This window comes from Ovis canadensis, chromosome 8 (genome assembly GCF_042477335.2).
Source record: "Ovis canadensis isolate MfBH-ARS-UI-01 breed Bighorn chromosome 8, ARS-UI_OviCan_v2, whole genome shotgun sequence".
Classification (NCBI taxonomy): Eukaryota; Metazoa; Chordata; class Mammalia; order Artiodactyla; family Bovidae; genus Ovis; species Ovis canadensis.
The window spans coordinates 77,643,827-77,662,117 of record NC_091252.1 but is presented as its reverse complement, the minus strand read 5'-3'; the positions used below and the strand labels follow the sequence as shown (position 1 = coordinate 77,662,117).

General features: G+C 39.0%; 1 protein-coding gene across 1 annotated transcript; it reads right to left on the bottom strand.

The window, feature by feature from the left end:
- Window positions 1-772: 772 nt before the first annotated feature.
- Window positions 773-2,596, bottom strand: GJE1 (gap junction protein epsilon 1). The gene is made up of 3 exons (XM_069598914.1): window positions 2,558-2,596; window positions 1,714-1,896; window positions 773-1,168 (listed from the first exon to the last, which is right to left on the bottom strand). The coding sequence occupies exons 1-3, from the start codon at window positions 2,594-2,596 to the stop codon at window positions 773-775; spliced, it is 618 nt and encodes a 205-aa protein (XP_069455015.1).
- Between the last annotated feature and the right edge of the window lie 15,695 nt (window positions 2,597-18,291).

The following is an 18,291-nucleotide window of genomic DNA, read 5'->3' as shown; positions in this document are numbered from 1 at the left end:
GAAACTACAGTTATAGAATATCTATGAGCACAGAGGGATTTTTTTTTCCTCCAACAAGAAGCAAAGAGACCATGCACATTATTTTACATAGCATTTTTTATTTATTTAGTGGCCATATTACCATATACTTTAATATTAAAAATTTCAAGAAAACTGTATGAATAGAATATTAAAAATGTAAGTGCTCTGTTTCTTCAAGTTAGTGATCAAATTATAAAATGACTCTTTTAATAATTAACTGAAAACTTCTGTACTTCAGTAAGTCATATTTTATATGAGTGCAACAATAATTACATCCTCAAAATGTATGCTGCTTACTTAAACGGGGAGGGAAATGACTTTCTAGTTAAGAAAGCTGAATCCTGGTCTGGTTGTGTGACTTTGGATGCATACATTAACTTCCGTGAGCCTACCTTTTCCACCAGTGTAAAAGAGCTGATAAAAATTTCTCTGGCCAAAATACTGTGATTGATTAAGTTGTTGTGTATGAAAGAGCTCTGTAAAAGTACTATTTAAAAAATGAGTTATCATTAGTTCCATATATATTTCTTAATGTGTGGGAAAAAAAACCCAAAATGGAATGAAAGGTTTGTTCAATAATCCCTGCCTTAGAACTTAGTCTTATATTTTATACTAGACATAAATTTCAGACACAGTGAGGTAAGTTTAAAAAACAAATATTTATGTTTGAAGTTGAGGTACTCACTGATAAAACTAAGTAAAAATGGTTGATAAATAATAGTGGCATGACAGTAGTTAATCATCCTTTTGGTCATTGACTAATTAGAAAGCATAATCTTCTAAATATTATCTCACAAATTTCAGCAACACATAATACTATTGTAATGACAGTAAATGTATACATTGCAATGAGAAAAATGGTCTTCTCAAAGTGTTCTGGCACCATGCATTTTATAATAGTAAATTTTTTCCCGAGAGACACAGCATCACACAGGTAGAGAGGTTTTACTTGGAAACCAAAAAGGTGAATCTGAAGCCAAAATGCTACCACTTCTAGGCTAATTCTTAACAAAACAGAGAGGATGTAGATCACAGTGTAGATGGGTTTTTGAAGAATGCATTCTTGATTGATGCTTTTACATGCAGCATATAGATGGAAAATAGCTCCAGGAACCAGGACAATCACTAGTTGTAATGCCCAGAACACCTAAAGTGTGTCAGAAATATCTTAGTAAAATCCATCAGCATGTTATGAAAATATACACTTTCAAAAGGTACTGACCCTCAATAGAGGCTAACTTAAAAATTCTAAGTTTTGTAAGTCTTATGAGGAATAAAAAATAATATAATGAAAGTAGCAATGCTGGACATATCTCATTTAATTTTCAAGATGTTTAAAGTTTAAAACTTTAGATGTCTTAATAATTGTGAAAAAGTAGTTGCATTTTACTGTCATCACTTACCAATTACTAACAATGATGATATACTTTATTTTAGTAGCTACCCTATCTGCATTTTCTAATCACAAGCCTGGAGTATAATTCTAACATCAATAGATAATAGAATGCTGGACTTGGAAGAAACTCTTGATCTACTTAAATTGATTTACCTGAAATATATGATTAATTTTTAAAAACATTATTCTAGAAATAATACTCATTAGCATAGTCTACATATTATTTACATTTAAAAAGGAAACAGTTTTATCGGGTGTAGAGTAAGGTTTATGTATGTACACACAGGAAAACTTACTTGTGGAGTGATTGGTCTGAACTGATTATAACAGAAGAGGTTTATTTCTCTCTTGTCCGGATCACAACTGAAGTGCAGAGCCTCGTTCCCATAGACTGCAAAGCCTAAGACCCCGAGGAAGAACATTCGAACCGATCCAAAGAAAAGGGTGTGAAATTGGCCAATCACGGTGGGAGGCTTCATCTGTTACAGTTTTAGGAGAAAAAAAAAATCTTTTGAAAACAAAAATTAAAGGAGGACATTTTAAAGTATGTATTCACCATCACATTTTTTAAAAATTTAAGATTTATGAAATTTTGAAGGAAGAACCTTAAAGATCATCAAGTCCTCTTTAAATCATGTGTTATGAGATTTCTTAATGCTTTTCACTCTGAAAATATGAAGTGCAACAGTCAACTGGGACCTTGTTGCTAATGAAATAAATAATTTTGGAAATTTGCAGAAAGCTTTGAATTCAATCAATATCCCTTTTGCAATACAATCAAGATAATCTTAGTATATCTAGTACCTATTAAAATAATTGGGTAACAAATCCAACATTAGACTCATTAGTATATGCACTTTCTTAACAACCAAATAGTGTTTATTTGGTTGTCATTACGTCTTCTTTCCTGCTTCTTCAACTATCAAATTGAGAGAGCAAGCTGCTTTAAAGCACCAACAGCTAGAAGTACTTCCTGAATTATTCTAGCTACAGTTATTTAGATTCAGAATATTTTGAAGTAAATGGTTGATATCTGTATGACTGTCCATGTACGTAGAGAACCCTATTTATCAGCACTCATGCGAATCAGGTTAAAATACACAGAGAGGACTCATACAATCGTTGCTGTTTAATACTCACACATCCTTCATAGAAGTTTTTGATGTAATTTAGAGACATGTCTCAGGAGATGTTATCCTGGCATCTCTGAGGGTTAATCCTTGACTCACATTGCCAGTTTGCTTCTGCCAGAATCAAACTCTTATTTCCTGTCGTGACTTTTACAACAGAAAGCACTTATCACTGCACATTTCTCTCCCCTCCTCCTTTTCTTTTTTTTTCATAGATCTCTGGGGCCCCAGTCAACTTTCCTCTCTCCCTCCCAAAACAAAACAAAACAAAAACAAAGAGCCTGGGGTATGTAGTCGACCTAATAATCCCCTGACCTACACTGTCAGCACAGCCAACACTCACCCAGGCATGCCAGCAAAGCAGGAGGCCAGCCCAGTAAGGGCTCTGACACACACTGCCTCTCAGTTACCTAAGAATTGCCTGTGTGTAAATCAGTGGATTCCAGTCTAGAGCTTTCTCTGAAATATTGAGTGATCTTTTTTTTGGGGGGTGGGGTCTTCCTGTTAGGTAAGTCTGAAAAGATAAGTACATGGGAAACTTGTATTCATCCTTTCTTGTTTAGTTCCATGTTTTCTTGTTTACTTGTACAGAATAAAACTGATTTCTGGGAGGGATAGTTAGGGAGTTAGGGAAGGTCATATACATACTGCTATATTCAAAATGATGGATAACCAACAAGGACCTACTGTATAGTACATGGAACTCTATTCAATGTTATGTGGCAGCCTGGTTGGGAGAGGGGTTTGGGGGAGAATGTATATATATATATGGCTGAGTTCCTTCACTGTTCACCTGAAACTGCCACAACATTGTTAATCAGCTATCAGTTCAGTTCAGTTTAGTCGCTCAGTCGTGTCCAACTCTTTGAGATCCCATGAACTGCACCACGCCAGGCCTCCCTGTCCATCACCAACTACTGGAGTTTACCCAAACTCATGCCCATTGAGTCTGTGATGTCATCCAACCATCTCATCCTGTGTCATCCCCTTCTCCTCCTGCTTTCAATCTTTCCCAGCATCAGGGTCTTTTCAAATGAGCCAGTTCTTTGCATCTGGTAGCCAAAGTATTGGAGTTTCAGTTTCAACATCAGTCCTTCCAATTCCACAGATCAAAAGCATCAGTTCTTCTGTGCTCAGCTTTCTTGAGAGTCCAACTCTCACAACCATACATGACTCCTGGAAAAACCATAGCCTTGACTAGACAGACCTTTGTCGACAAAGTAATGTGTGTGCTTTTTAATATGCTGTTTAGGTTGGTCATAACTTTCCTTCCAAGGAGTAAGCGTCTTTTAATAATCAGTTATACCTCAATACATTTTCTAGTGGTCATGTATGGATGTGAGAGTTGGACTGTGAAAAAGCTGAGAGCTGAAGAATTGATGCTTTTGAACTGTGATGTTGGAGAAGACTCTTGAACGTCCCTTGGACTGCAAGGAGATCCCACCAATCCATCCTAAAGGAGACCAGTCCTTGGTGTTCACTGGAAGGACTGATGCTGAAGCTGAAACTCCAATACTTTGGCCACCTAATGTGAAGAGTTGACTCATTGGAAAATATCCTGATGCTGGGAGGGATTGGGGACAGGAGGAAAAGGGGACGACAGAAGATGAGATGGCTGGATGGCATCACCGACTCAATGGACATGAGTTTGGGTAAACTCTGGGAGTTGGTGATGAACATGGAGGCCTGGCGTGCTGTGATTCATGGGGTTGCAAAGAGTTGGACACGACTGAGTGACTGAACTGAACTGATACCTCAATACAAAATAAAAAGTTGAAAGTCTGAAAAAAAACCTGACTTCTGGGAAATTTAAGCAATTGTAAAGCAGGTTATGATAGCTATTGTTTGTTACTGTTTAGTTGCTAAGTCATGTCTGACTCTTTTGTGACTCCGTGAATTGTGGCCCACCAGGCTCCTCTGTCCATGGGATTTCCCAGGCAAGAATACTGGAGTGGGTTGCCATTCCCTTTTCCAGGGGATGTTCCCGACTTGGGGATCAAACCTGAGTCTCCTGCATTGCAGGCAGATTCTTTACCACCTGACCCACCTGGGAAGCCCAAATATATACGTGTCTATTTTCAGCATCTCTCTTCCTGTTCATGTCCATTTAATCTACGTGGGAGGAATGTCTTTTCCATCAGAGTCTGTTACTCAGATGCCGAGACATGGACTTTTGCTCACCAAGGATTAGTGGGATTGAACCCCAGTGGGCTTTGAGTAAATTTAATTATTAAGATCTCTCTCTGCTCTCCCAGCCTCAAAGACTTTAAAAATGATTAGGGCACCTCAATGGATTTCCTGAGTAAATGGCCTAAAATTTGAGACAACTATATCAACTTGCTTGCTCAATCTTGCTTAAAGCTTTCAACTTCGGATGGAAGGCAAGCCCAGATTTAGCACTGCTGCTACCACTACTACTGTCGCTATTACACACACATACACACACACAGAAATTTCTGGCATTAATCGATCACTGCTATGCTCCAGTACTAATCTAAGCCCTAGAAGTCATGGACAATCTTTTGACAGATATTCTTGGTGTCCTAAAAATTTCTGATACTAAAAACATTTAAGACCTTTGTGGTCTAACTCAGAAAGGGGATAAACCTCTAATTTTGTGCAGATCTCAAGACAAGACTGGCTAAAATGAAAGTGCTGAAAAGCACTATTCATGGCAACTTATGCATGGAAATTAATCCCTGGGTGTTATTTATTATTATTATTTAATAATCTAAATTAGTACTTAAAAATCAAATTATATGTATTGCTCTAGAGGTATGCTTTTCTATGTGTTTGTGCTTATTTATCCTTTTTTCATTCATTCAGTAAATGTTGGACACCTACAGTATCAACTTCTGTGTAAGGTAAGGTACTGGGAATGTGTGAGAACGATGTGACCCCTGCCTTCATGAAGCTTAGATAAGAGCACGTGTGCTTGTGTTGTATGTATATGTATACATTTGTACATATGTATGTAGACATGTATACTGCAGCATGTGTACATCGTGTCCGACTCTGTGTGACCCTGTGTATTGCAGCCCGCCTGGAAAAAATACTGGAGTGTATTGCCATGCCCTCCTCCAGGGGATCTTCCCCGCCCTGGGACTGAACCCACTTTTCTTACGTCTAAGCTGCTTTGGCAGGCAGGTTCTTTACCACTAGCGCCACCTAGGAAGCCGTATACTGGACACTGCAGAGAACTTGCTTAAAATGAGGCATGACTTATGTTGTTAAATCCTTCAGAGTAGAGTCACAATCTATCTTGGCTTATTTTATATCTGGCAAACAAAGAGAAATGATCTCTATATAAGTTTTGAACTGTTACAGTAATTTACCCTCCTCCGCAGGAGCTATGGAATGACTGTTGAATGGGATGAAATAGAGGTCAATTTAGGTGCTTGCAACAGTGTGCTTCACAGGACAGCTGAGAGAAGGCAATCTGGATAGATGCCTCAATTCATAAATCACAGTCCTTAACCAATTCACATCTCACTGAAATCTCTGACCTGCCAAAATTGGGTTTGTCTTTCTGTATGAATAATTTATATTTTCTGGAATGATGTTGGGGATAGCTTAAAAGAAAGGGTCTATAACCAATGGTGTGATTTTAGGCAAGTTATTTAACTTTCTGGGGTATGTTCCCATTTTGACAAAATGAAAAGAGTGAATTCTATGATTTGGAAATAATTTCTATGTATGACTTTTTGATTTTAAGTTTTATGACCGCTCGGAGTTATTGTACTAACTCTGAGATTTACTGTCAATAATTTGTGTGATGCCAGTAATTGTTTGACCTAATGGTTAGATCAAAGGTATTGCTCTCCTTGTTTATCAACAAGTTTATATTTTAAATATTCCTAAACTGCATGGTTTCTAGTTATATAATACACATCCCTTATTTCTTCTTCAGCTACTCCATTCATATAACCAAGCTCTGTAGGAGAACACAGCCTGTAAATCCAGAAGATCTGAGTTCCTATCTTTTTCTTCCATTACTGGCTGTTTAAACATTCCATGTTAACGCTGAGTTTCACCTAACAAGTCTAAACCTTGGTTTCCTCATTTCCTTGAAATTTGTTGAATGCTTTGAATCTATGGATTTGTTTTCAACACATTTGGAAAAAATTAAGCCATTATTTCTTCAAGTATTTTTGCCTTCTCCTTCACCTCTTGTTCTGGGACTAAGAATAAATACATATTAATTTATGTGTGATATGTTTGATATTATTATGCTTTATGCTTGAAAGGTTGCCAAACATACCTGATTCACTCTATAAATCCTTTTTCTCATTGTGTTTCATCATGAATAGTCACTATGCTAACAATGATCTTGTACAGAATCTCATCTGAAGTTAAGCCTGTTAAGAGCACTTTTTATTTCCAATATTTTTTATCTCTAGGACAGTGGTCAGTGAACTATTTATTGTCCATGGATCAGCCACTCCTTTTGTGAAATAAGGTTTTATTGCAGCATAGTCATGCTTATTCACTTATGTACTGTCTGTGGTTGCTTTTGTGAGAATTGAATGTTTGCAACAAACATCATATGGCCCGTAAGCCTAAAATATTTACTATCCAGGCCTTTAAGAAAAAAATTGCCAATCTTTGTGGAGCCAACCCTGCTCAGGAAGTTTAATTTGGGTCTGGCTATGGAGACACAAGGTACTTTCAGCCTGGTTTGTATTTCTTTTCTCTGGCAACGGGAAGTTTATTCTTATGTATGAGCAGGTAAAGGTCTGTATAGACAAAGCTATGGTTTTTCCAGTAGTCATGTACTGATGTGAGAGCTGGACAATAAAAGAGGCTGAGTGCCGAAGAATTGATGCCTTCGAATTGTGGTGCTGGAGAAGACTCCTGAGAGTCCCTTGGGCAGCAAAGACATCAAATCAGTCAATCCTAAAGGAAATCAACCATGAATATTCATTGGAAGGACAGATGCTAAACTTGAAGCTCCAATACTTTGGCCACCTGATGTGAAGAGCCAATTCATTGGAAAAGAACCTGTTGTTGGGAAAGATTGAAGACAGGAGGAGAAGGGGATTACAGAGGATGAGATGGCTGGATGGCATCATTGGCTTAATGGACATGAGTTTGAACAAACTCCAGGAGATGATAAAGGACAGGGAAGCCTGGTGTGCTGCATTCCATGGGGTCACAAAGAGTTGGACACAACTGAGCGACTGAACAACTTGGTCAAAGCCTTAAGGGGAGCCCCCCTGCAGATCTCTGGAGTTCTCTCTATTTAGCTCCTGCCTTGATAATACTCTGTCCTCCAAATTCTAGTCATCTTTGCCTCCTCAAACACTGACTCTGGTTCCTCAATTCACTGCTCTGTTAAGGTTTTCACTTTCTGACCGGTGGCCTGAAAACTGCCTGTAGGGTAATGAGTTCTAACAATCGAGCTTCCAATGGATCACTTCTCTCTCTGGGATTACAGTCTTGAGCTGCTTGTTTTCCATTGTCTGTCTCTTCTTTTACAATGATGGCTAACTTTTTTTAATCCAATTTTCTAGTTGTTGTTAAGCAGAAAGCAGAAAAGGACGCCTCAGTTCAGTTCAGTCGCTCAGTCGTATCCGACTCTTTCTGAACATAAAACCCCTTCACACTGTTTCTTGGCTGACAATGTTCCAAAGAGTTAAGATCATATGACCTTTGAATAAGTATAATGTCAATTTTGCAATCTTTGCAGCACAGTGGTTCTAACTTTATATTTAAAATTAAGAAGTCAACTGAGTACCAAGTATCTGCAGGGAATTAAGCAGCTGACAGGCTTTCCAGGTGGCTTAGTGGGTAAAGAATCTGCCTGCAATGCAGAAGATGAAGGTGGAGGCGAGTTCGATCCCTGGGTCGGGAAGATTCCCCTGGAGGAGGGCATGCAGCCCATTCCAGTGTTCTTGCCTGGAGAATCCCATGAACAGAGGAGTCTGGTGGGCTACAATCCATACTGTAGCAAAGAGTTGGAGATGACTGAAGTGACTGAGCATGCATGCAAGCATCTGACAATCAATGATTTTTGTGAAATTATTTGCTACAAAGTCAAACTCAGGAGCCCAATCTTAATATTCCTTTGTTAATGCTTATCCCTATTGTACCCTAATGTTCATCAATATAGGTTCTACAAGTGATCAGTTCTTTGTAATTTTTTAATGTTGGACATAATGAGAAATTGTAAATGCTTTTGTTGCATGCTTTAGTGTGAAGAAAATTAACAATTGTTTTATGTTTGGTGAAGCAGTATATTCCAAATGCTTCTTAATTCCAGTATATGTTGAAACATATTTTGTATTATTGAAATACATGGCTTTCCTTTAATTTATGAAGTGCTTGTAGAATCAAACTTTTATGCATGTAATCAGTCTTATGTGCATAAACTCCAGATTACTGAATTAAAATCCTGTGTTAAATTGCTGGGCTATCATTAGAACTTCCTTTCTTTATTCCCTTTGTGACATGTTACCAGGGAAAATTCATTGCTTTGAATAATAATGAGCTTGAGACAAATTTAGCTTTTGAAAGCTGATTAATGTCTTTCCCTGTTGTGAACACCTGATACATAAACCACTTTTGCTCCCCTTTAGAAACAAATTTTAATATCCATTTTTCTATGAATTCCTACTTATTAAGTATTAGGAAATGTTAATTTATCTTTAAAATGTTAATATATATCTCAGGATGCAAATGTACCAGAGCTGGTAAAATATGAAACCATATGTGAGATGATTATATAAATGTGCTACTGACTATAATTACTCAAGTTTTATGAGTCAGATGAACTAAAACCATCACACAGATAGTTTTAGAAGGAATGATTCTTCCACCTATATATGTTCAGGGTACATACTTTTCAAGATGTAGTGAAAGGTTTTTGAATGTGTAGTGACCTTCACTGTCCTTATCATCACAAGCATGCTTGTACATGGCAGCAAATGGAAACCAGTCCCAGCATTTATGTTATTGAGATAAAACAATTTAAGGTGAGTCTGTGCGCTGCAAGTTCCTAATAACACTTTTTATCTCTAAAATGTATATAGGACTTACTTTGGGTGAGATGGCAGATTTCTAATGATGATATCAGAAGTCAATTTGTTAGAAGCAATTATATTAATAGCAAAGATAATTATGGGGTTCTTTGGCTAACTGGATAAAATTTACAATAATGATAATCTAAAAGATGACTTTATGTCAAAAGATCTGTTAAAATTATGTAACAGTTATGAATAGACATTTGATGGATAAGAAAATAGAAGAATGCCTAAGTACTACCTGGCTGCAAATTGCTTATCTATTGTCAAATGACACAATGAGATCTGTGAAAAAACAAAACCTCAAAGTTGGTGGAGCAATTGGAATCGAGTGATATCACATATGATATAGAGACTGTTCCCCTATTCTGGGTATGTCACAACTCAAAACAAGAGCAAGCTGCTCAGATTTCAAGACAGTGGAAGTACGGTTTGAGCACAAGTCCTTCATAAAAGATTCTAAAAATAGATCCCCTGGGAGACCTTTATCTGTGTTCAAGCAGAACTTTAATAATGCTACACACTCCCTTCGAGCCAACTATTCTATGCACAACTTCCTGTGGTAATTACAGGCTGAAGATATCTTTTTGTGTAGGTGTGGGAGTATGTGTTTGGGTTGGTGTAAGTTTTTGTGAGTTAAAGAATATGCAGAGCAATGAATGTTGGAGTTCTTTCTTTGATTTAGTATTTCTATGAAATCACTATTTGATATCTTAATAACTGTACAGTCTTTCTTGACCATTATCCCTATGTCCAATTCCAAAAGATCTTGGTGTTTTAACTTGCCCACATGGACAAATATTACACCTAGGAATTTTTTAAAACTACCATTCATAGTGAGGAAGAATCAGTGTTGCCATTTCTAGTGACAGATTATCCCTCCTCTCTGCTTCTACTGTAGTTCAGTTCTGATGTTAATAGTTTCTCAATTGTCTTCTTGTTGCCATATTTAGTTCAGTTCAGTCGCTCAGTCATGTCTGATTCTTTGTGACCCCATGGACTGTAGCATGCCAGGCCTCCCTGTCCATCACCAACTCCATTGAGTCGGTGATGCCATCCAGCCATCTTATCCTCTGTCGTCCCTTTCTCCTCCCGCCTTCAATGTTTCCCAGCATCACGGTTTTTTCTTATGAGTCGGTTCTTCACATCAGGTGGCCAAAGTATTGGAGTTTCAGCTTCAGCATCAGTCCTTCCAATGAATATTCAGGACTGATTTCCATTAGGATGGACTGGTTGGACTTCCTTACCATTGAAGGGACTCTCAAGAGTTGTCTCCAACACCACAGGTTCAAAAGCATCAATTCTTTGGCACTCAGCTTTCTTTATAGTTCAACTCTCACATCCATACATGACCACTGGAAAAACCATAGCTTTGACTAGATGGACCTTTGTTGGCAAAGTAATATCTCTGCTTTTGGATATGCTATCTAGGTTGGTCATAACTTTTTTCCCAAGGAGCAAGCATCTTTGAATTTCATGGCTGCAGTCATCATCTGCAGTGATTTGGGAGCCCCCCAAAATAAACTCTGTCACTGTTTCTACTGTTTTCCTATCTATTCACCATGAAGTGATGAAACAAGATGCCATGATCTTAGTTTTTTGAATGTTGAGTTTTAAGCCAACTTTTTCACTCTCTTCTTTCACTTTCATTAAGAGGCTCTTTAGTTCTTCACTTTCTGCCATAAGGGTGGTGTCATCTGCATATCTCAGGTTATTGATATTTCTGTAGGCAATATTAATTCCAGCTTGTGCTTCATCTAGCCCAGCATTTCTCATGATGTACTCTGCATATAACTTAAATAAGCAGGGTGACAATATACAGCCTTAAGGTACTCCTTTCCCGATTTGGACCCAGTCTGTCTTTCCACATCCAGTTCTAGCTGTTGCTTCCTGACCTGCATACAGATTTCTCAGGAGGCAGGTAAGGTGGTCTGGTACTCCCATCTCTCTCAGAATTTTCCATAGTTTGTTGTGATCCACACAGTCAAAGGCTTGGCATAGTCAATAAAGTAGAAGTAGATGTTTTCCTGGAACTCTCTTGCCTTTTCAATGATCCAACAGATGTTGGCCATTTGTTTTCTGATTCCCCTGCCTTTTCTAAATCCAACTTGAACATCCGGAAGTTCATGGTTCATATACTGTTGAAGCCTGGCTTGGAGAATATTGAGCATTACTTTACTAGCATGTGAGATGAGTGCAATAGTATGGTAGTTTGAGCATAATTTGGCATTGCCTTTCTTTGGGGTTGCAATGAAAACTGACCTTTTCCAGTGCTGTGGCCACTGCTACTGCTGCTGCTAAGTCACTTCAGTCGTATCTGACTCTGTGCGACCCCATAGATGGTAGCCCACCAGGCTCCCCGTCCCTGGGATTCTCCAGGCAAAAACACTGGAGTGGGTTGCCATTTCCTTCTCCACTGCTGAATTTTCCAAATTTGCTGGCATATTGAGTTCAGCACTTTCACAGCATCATCTAGAATTTAGGATTTGAAATAATTCAACTGGAATTCAGTCACCTTCACTAGCTTTGTTTGTAGTAATGCTTCGTAAGGCCCACTTGACTTGGCATTCTAGGATGTCTAGTCTAGGTGAGTGATCACACCACCGTGGTTATCTGGGTCATGAAGATCTTTTTTGTATAGTTCTGTGTATTCTTGCCACCTCTTCTTAATATCTTCTGCTTCTGTTAGGTCCATACCATTTCTGTCCTTTATTGAGCCCATCTTTGCATGAAATGTTCCCTTGGTATCTTTAATTTTCTTAAAGAGATCTCTAGTCTTTCCCATTCTATTGTTTTCCTCTCTTTACATTGATCACTGAGGAAGTCTTTCTTATCGCCCCTTGCTATTCTTTGGAACTCTGCATTCAAATGGGTATATCTTTCCTTTCCTCCTTTGCCTTTTGCTTCTCTTCCTTTCATAGCTATTTGTAAGGACTCCTCAGACAATCATTTTGCCTTTATGGATTACTTTTTCTTGGAGATGGTCTTGATCACTGCCTCCTGTAGAATGTCATGAACCTCCATCCATAGTTCTTTAGGCACTCTATCAGATCTAATCCCTTGAATCTATTTGTCACTTCCACTTTATAGTCATAAGGGATTTGATTTAGGTCATACCTGAATGGTCTCACGGTTTTCCCCACTTTCTTCAATCTAAGTCTGAATTTGGTGATAAGGAATTTATGATCTGAGCCACAGTCATCTCCTGGTCCTGTTTTTGCTGACTGTATAGAGCTGCTCCATCTTTGGCTGCAAAGAATATAATCAATCTGATTTCGGTGTTGACCATCTGGTGATGTCCATGTGTGGAGTCTTCTCTTGTGTTGTTGGAAGAGAATGTTTGCTATGACCAGTGTGTTCTCTTGGCAAAACTCTGTTAGCCTTTGCCCTGCTTCATTCTGTACTCCAAGGCCAAATTTGCCTGTTACTCCAGGTATTTCTTAACTTCCTACTTTTGCATTCCAGTCCACTATAATGAAAAGGATGTCTCTTTTGGGTGTTAGTCCTAAAAAGTCTTGTAGGTCTTCATAGAACCATTTAACTTCAGCTTCTTCAGCATTATTGGTCAGGGCATAGACTTGGATTACTGTGATATTGAATGGTTTGCCTTGGAAACGAACAGAGATCATTGTGCTGTTTTTGAGACTGCATCCAAGTACTGCATTTTGGACTCTTGTTGACTATGATGGCTACTCCATTTCTTCTAAGGGATTCTTGCCCACAGTAGTAGATATAATGGTCATCTGAGTTAAATTCACCTATTCCAGTCCATTTTAGTTCACTGATTCCTAAAATGCCAATGTTCATTCTTGCCATCTCCTGTTTGACCACTTCCAATTTGCCTTGATTCATGGACCCAGCATTCTAGGTTCTTGTGCAGTATTACTCTTTACAGCATCGGACTTAACATCCATCATCTATCACATACACAACTGGGTGCTGTTTTTGCTTTGGCTCCATCTCTTCATTCTTTCTGGAGTTAGTTCTCCAGAAAGTAGCATATTGGGCACCTACTGACCTGGGGAGTTCATCTTTCAGTGTCCTATCTTTTTGCCTTTTCATACTATTCATAGGTTCTCAAGGCAAGAATACTGAAGTGGTTTGCCATTCCCTTCTCCAGTGGACCACTGTTTGTTAGAACTCTTCATCATGACCTGTCTTGGGTGTCCCTACATGGCATGGCTCAAAGTCTCATTGAGTTAGACAAGGCTGTGGTCCATGTGATCAGATTGGTTAGTTTTTTGTGATTGTGGTTTTCAGTCTGTCTGCCCTCTGATGGAGAAGGATAAGAGGCTTATGGAAGCTTCCTGATGGGGGAGACTGACTGAGGGGGAAACTGGGTCTTGTTCTGATGAGTGGGGCCATGCTCAGTAAATCTTTAATCCAATTATCTGTTGAAGGGTGGGGCTGTGTTTGACCTGAAGCCAAACTATGGTGGAGGCAATGAAGATAATGGCGACCTCCTTCAAAAGGTCACATGCATGCACTGCTACACTCAGGGCCCCCAATTCTGCAGCATGCCACCCCTGACCCACGCCTCTGCCAGAGACTCCTGGACACTCACGGGCAAGTCTGGGTCAGTCTCTCGTGGGGTCATTGCTCCTTTCCCCTGTGTCCTGGTGTGCTCACGTTTCTGTTTGAGCCCTCCCAGAGTCTGTTTCCCCGTCTTGTGTAAGCTCTGGTGGCTCTATGGGGGGTTAACGGCAGCCTCCTCCAAGAAGGCTTGTGCCATACCCGGGTGTTGGGAGCCAGCATGAGGAACTCCTCCCATGGCAAAGGTCATGAGGAAGGAAGCTTGGCATACGCAAAGGCGTGATCAAGCCTCAGGAAACCCCCTGTTCCCGAGCATCTACCCCCAAAACCAGAGTACTTTATGGGGAGCTCTCCCCCATAACCATTTCTCTCAGAGGAGGAGTTAACTTGCAGCTCCAGTTAATAAAAATTCCTGGGCATGATAAGAGTGTTTTAACTTACGAACTCTGGAGGTTCTCTGGCCTGCCTGATCAGGCTCATCTGGCCACATGTGATTGTTTACAGCCTCCCAACTGTGAGAGGCATGGGATGTTTTAAAACTTTCTAAAAACAGACTCTTTTGAGAAGTTAGAAGATCATTAGTATAGTATTAGTAAGATGATTAGGAATTATATTGGTGAAGGGTTTTTTCATTTATCCTGCTAGTAATTACTGCTGATTCCCTGCCCTGGGTGTGACAAGGATGTCTCAGGTCAAACCTCTCTGCTGACAGACTAGCTTGTGTGACAGCCTCTCAGCCATAAACAGCACAGAGAGTTTGGAGTATTAGCATAGGGCTTTTTTCATTGATGAGTCAATGATTGCCATCAGGCTTCCATATCCTTAGGCACCTGGGAATATATTAATCAGTGTATTTGGAATATAGAAAAGGAAATATAGTAGTTTTTGATGTTAGCAACACTAGACTTTTTGAGTTAATGAATCTTCTCTTTTGTTATAGATCACTGTACTTTGTTATAAATCACTATAAATCACTGTGTCCTTGCTATGCAAAAATGTAACTTTATCTTTATCTCAAAACAAAATAGATCTTAAGGGGAACATTGATGAAGGGTTTACATTTTTTGAGCCAATACTTGCTAAATTGCCATATTCCTGTCCTTATAATGAATATAACTAGCATATAGGAGAAATAAGTATTAACCTTTAAGATTAATCATGTTAAACCTTAGGTTAAGTAAATTCCTTTCTTGATTGTAACTCACTACACCCTCACCCTATAGGAATGCAACTTTATTTGGAGGGTGGCGCCTGATTTAAGAAAAAATCACCCCTGGAAAAATAAGTTTTCTGGTTAACTGACTGGTATCAGAAAGGGCCATAAAATGTCAGCAGACCTCATGGCCAAAAGATGATGAAACTCATAAGACCTTTGTATAATTTTATATGAAGCACCTGATTGTGACAAGGGTCAGGTCTGCTGACCCCCACGTGACTCTGTATTCATCCCTATGTATAACAAAAAAGTATATAAACAAACCTGAAAAATAAAGAAATCGGATCAGTTTCTGGAAAGACTGATTCCCCCGTGTCGTTTCTTTCTCGCTCTCCGCTTTCCTGGCGGAATTCCCATCTGAAATGTGGGTACTCACCAAGCCTGCTAATTCTGCCTGGGCTTCTGAGATCGGACCGGGGAGGCCTCAGTGCCTCCTCTCCTTTGGGAGAATGGAAAGACGCCTGTGGCCTATGGAGGTGGTGATTGGTATTCTTGTAAACCAGTTGTTCAGCCTCTTTTCTCCACTAATTCTCCTACTACACTATCTGTTTCTAATCTCCCTCTATATCTGTAATTAAATAAGTTTTTTCCAGGACGCTGACTCCGTCTCCACCTTCGAATCACCCTGGATCCACCGGGGCTGGACCCTGGCACCCAGGCCTGCTGCACCCAGAGCCCCTGTCCTCACAGCAGCTCACTGCTGCCCGCACCTCCTCAGGAGACACCAAACACAGTTCTGTCTCAGTCTCTGTGGGGTCTCTAGGTCCTGGTGCACACAAGGTTTGTTTGAGCCCTCTGAGCGTCTCTGGTGGGTATGGGGTTTGATTCTAAATGTGATTTCTCCCTTCCTATTGTCTTGCTGGGGCTTCTTCTTTGCCTTTGGATGTGGGGTATATCCTCACAGTTGCTCCAGCACCACACAGCCACTGCTCCATACCCCATGCTAGAAAAATCATTTTTGTATGTCTTTGCTGTGTCTCTCCTAAATCCTCTACTGTTCCCCAGATTTTTATGACCACAGATCCCACATCTTATTTTAACATTTTGAGAATTCCACAAGTTGGTTTTTTTCCAGTCTGATCTCCCATCCTTCTGAAAAAAAATCTATGTTTTTGTTACTCAGACTGGCTCCTGTACCTCGCCCATGCCTTATTTTTTCCTACATCTGAATCCTTTGCATTTTCCAAGAATGTCTTAGTTTGCCCTTCTCCTTTTCATATTCCTAGTTCAAATTCTGTACTTTCTTCTGGCTAAATTTTAATATATGTGTTATGATCCCATTTCTGGTCAACTGAGCTAACAGCAGACTTCTCTCCCTGAATTTTTAGAACATTTGGCAACACACAGTAATCTACTTGACATCTTTGTATGAATGGGAAGAACACGCTGAATTTGGGTAGACAGCCCCACAGGCACACAGCCTGGTGATCCAACTCTGATTCTAAGTGAGTTAGAAAAGAGTGCCTCTTAATCCTAGCCTATGTAGCTCCTTGCCAGGACACATTTTTCCTAGTGAATGGAGATGCACTAGTTTTCAGTTCTCTTTTCTGTCACCGTCTAGCTGAATGACCTGGGAGATAGATATATATATTATACTAATATATATACATATATTAGTTTACCGCTCTAGATTTAGTTTTCTTCCTTGTGAAACAGTCATAATAGTATGTTCATAGCATCGGTAAGAATATGACATGAGATAATAAATGTAAATCGTCTAGCTGGATATTTGGCATAGAAACCCTAATCAGTAAGTATTGACCTTTATGATAATTATATTTTATGCCACCATCCTTAGTCTCAGGATTAGTCTATTTAGCCTTGACTTAAAGTTCCTGCTATGGAAATTAAAAGTATTTGTAGATGTAAGTGCATTTTGTTTTGTTTTGACTGAAATGTTTACTGATGGTCCTTATCAGGTCAGTAGCTCTTAACTAAATATTAACAAGACTGCATTTTTTGAAGCATGATGTTATTTTCTTCTGCTGTTGACATTAGCTAGACACATACTGATGTACAAACCTAGAAAGAGAAAATAAATACAAAGTCTTATTAATACCCTCACCTTGATTTAAAGTTATGATGGGTTTTGAGAAAGACAGTTGTTAGCATGATTAATCATTCCCATTCAATGAATGAAAACACTTTCCCTTCTCTGAAAGACAATTTGTGCAAAAAAATAGCAGATTACTGACCACAGACTAGTTGTGTGGGAAAAAAAATAATGATAGAGATGATATCTCCACATAACACCAAAGAAAAGACCCTTAGCCTTGACCCAAGGAGATGGCCTTCAAGGCGACAAGGTAATTTATTTTCCAACCTACTCTCATTCAAATTCTTGTCTTCTCTGGCAATATCGCTGCAGGTTATATTCAGTGGACCGAATTCATATCACTCTTTTAACCTCTCCAGAGCACTTTGTAACTGCATGCATTGGCTTTGGGTGGAGCTTTTCCTATTTTATAATTGGGCTCTTCATGCTGAGAAACCTCAGGGGCATCACCAGAGATTTACAGCCAGGAAAATGTGAATATAGGAAGGAATTGGGCCACAGAAAGATTTCTGCTAAACATTCATGTTTGCATTTGGACAGTATGAGTGACTTCAATATTTTGGCTATGTTTATATTTTCAAAACATCAAAGACTCTATGTGAAAAGGAAGCATTCAGACAAAACTGAAAGTCCAGGAAAAAGTGGCAAATATTGAAATGTTTACAGATATTTAGATGCTTCCAAATTTAGTTAGCTGCTTATTATATGATTGGTGACTGTGGATGAGAAAACCTGTAATAGGAGCACTGTTTGATTCCTCAATCCTGGTGTTGTACCTGCATTCTGTACATGGCAGAAAAAAATAAGTGTGATAAATGTACTTAATCAGATCTATGAAGTTGTTTAACTTAATTTTTATTTTTAAATTATTTATTGTTATTTTATTACTTCAGACAAGCTCTACAGGAAGGTAGTGA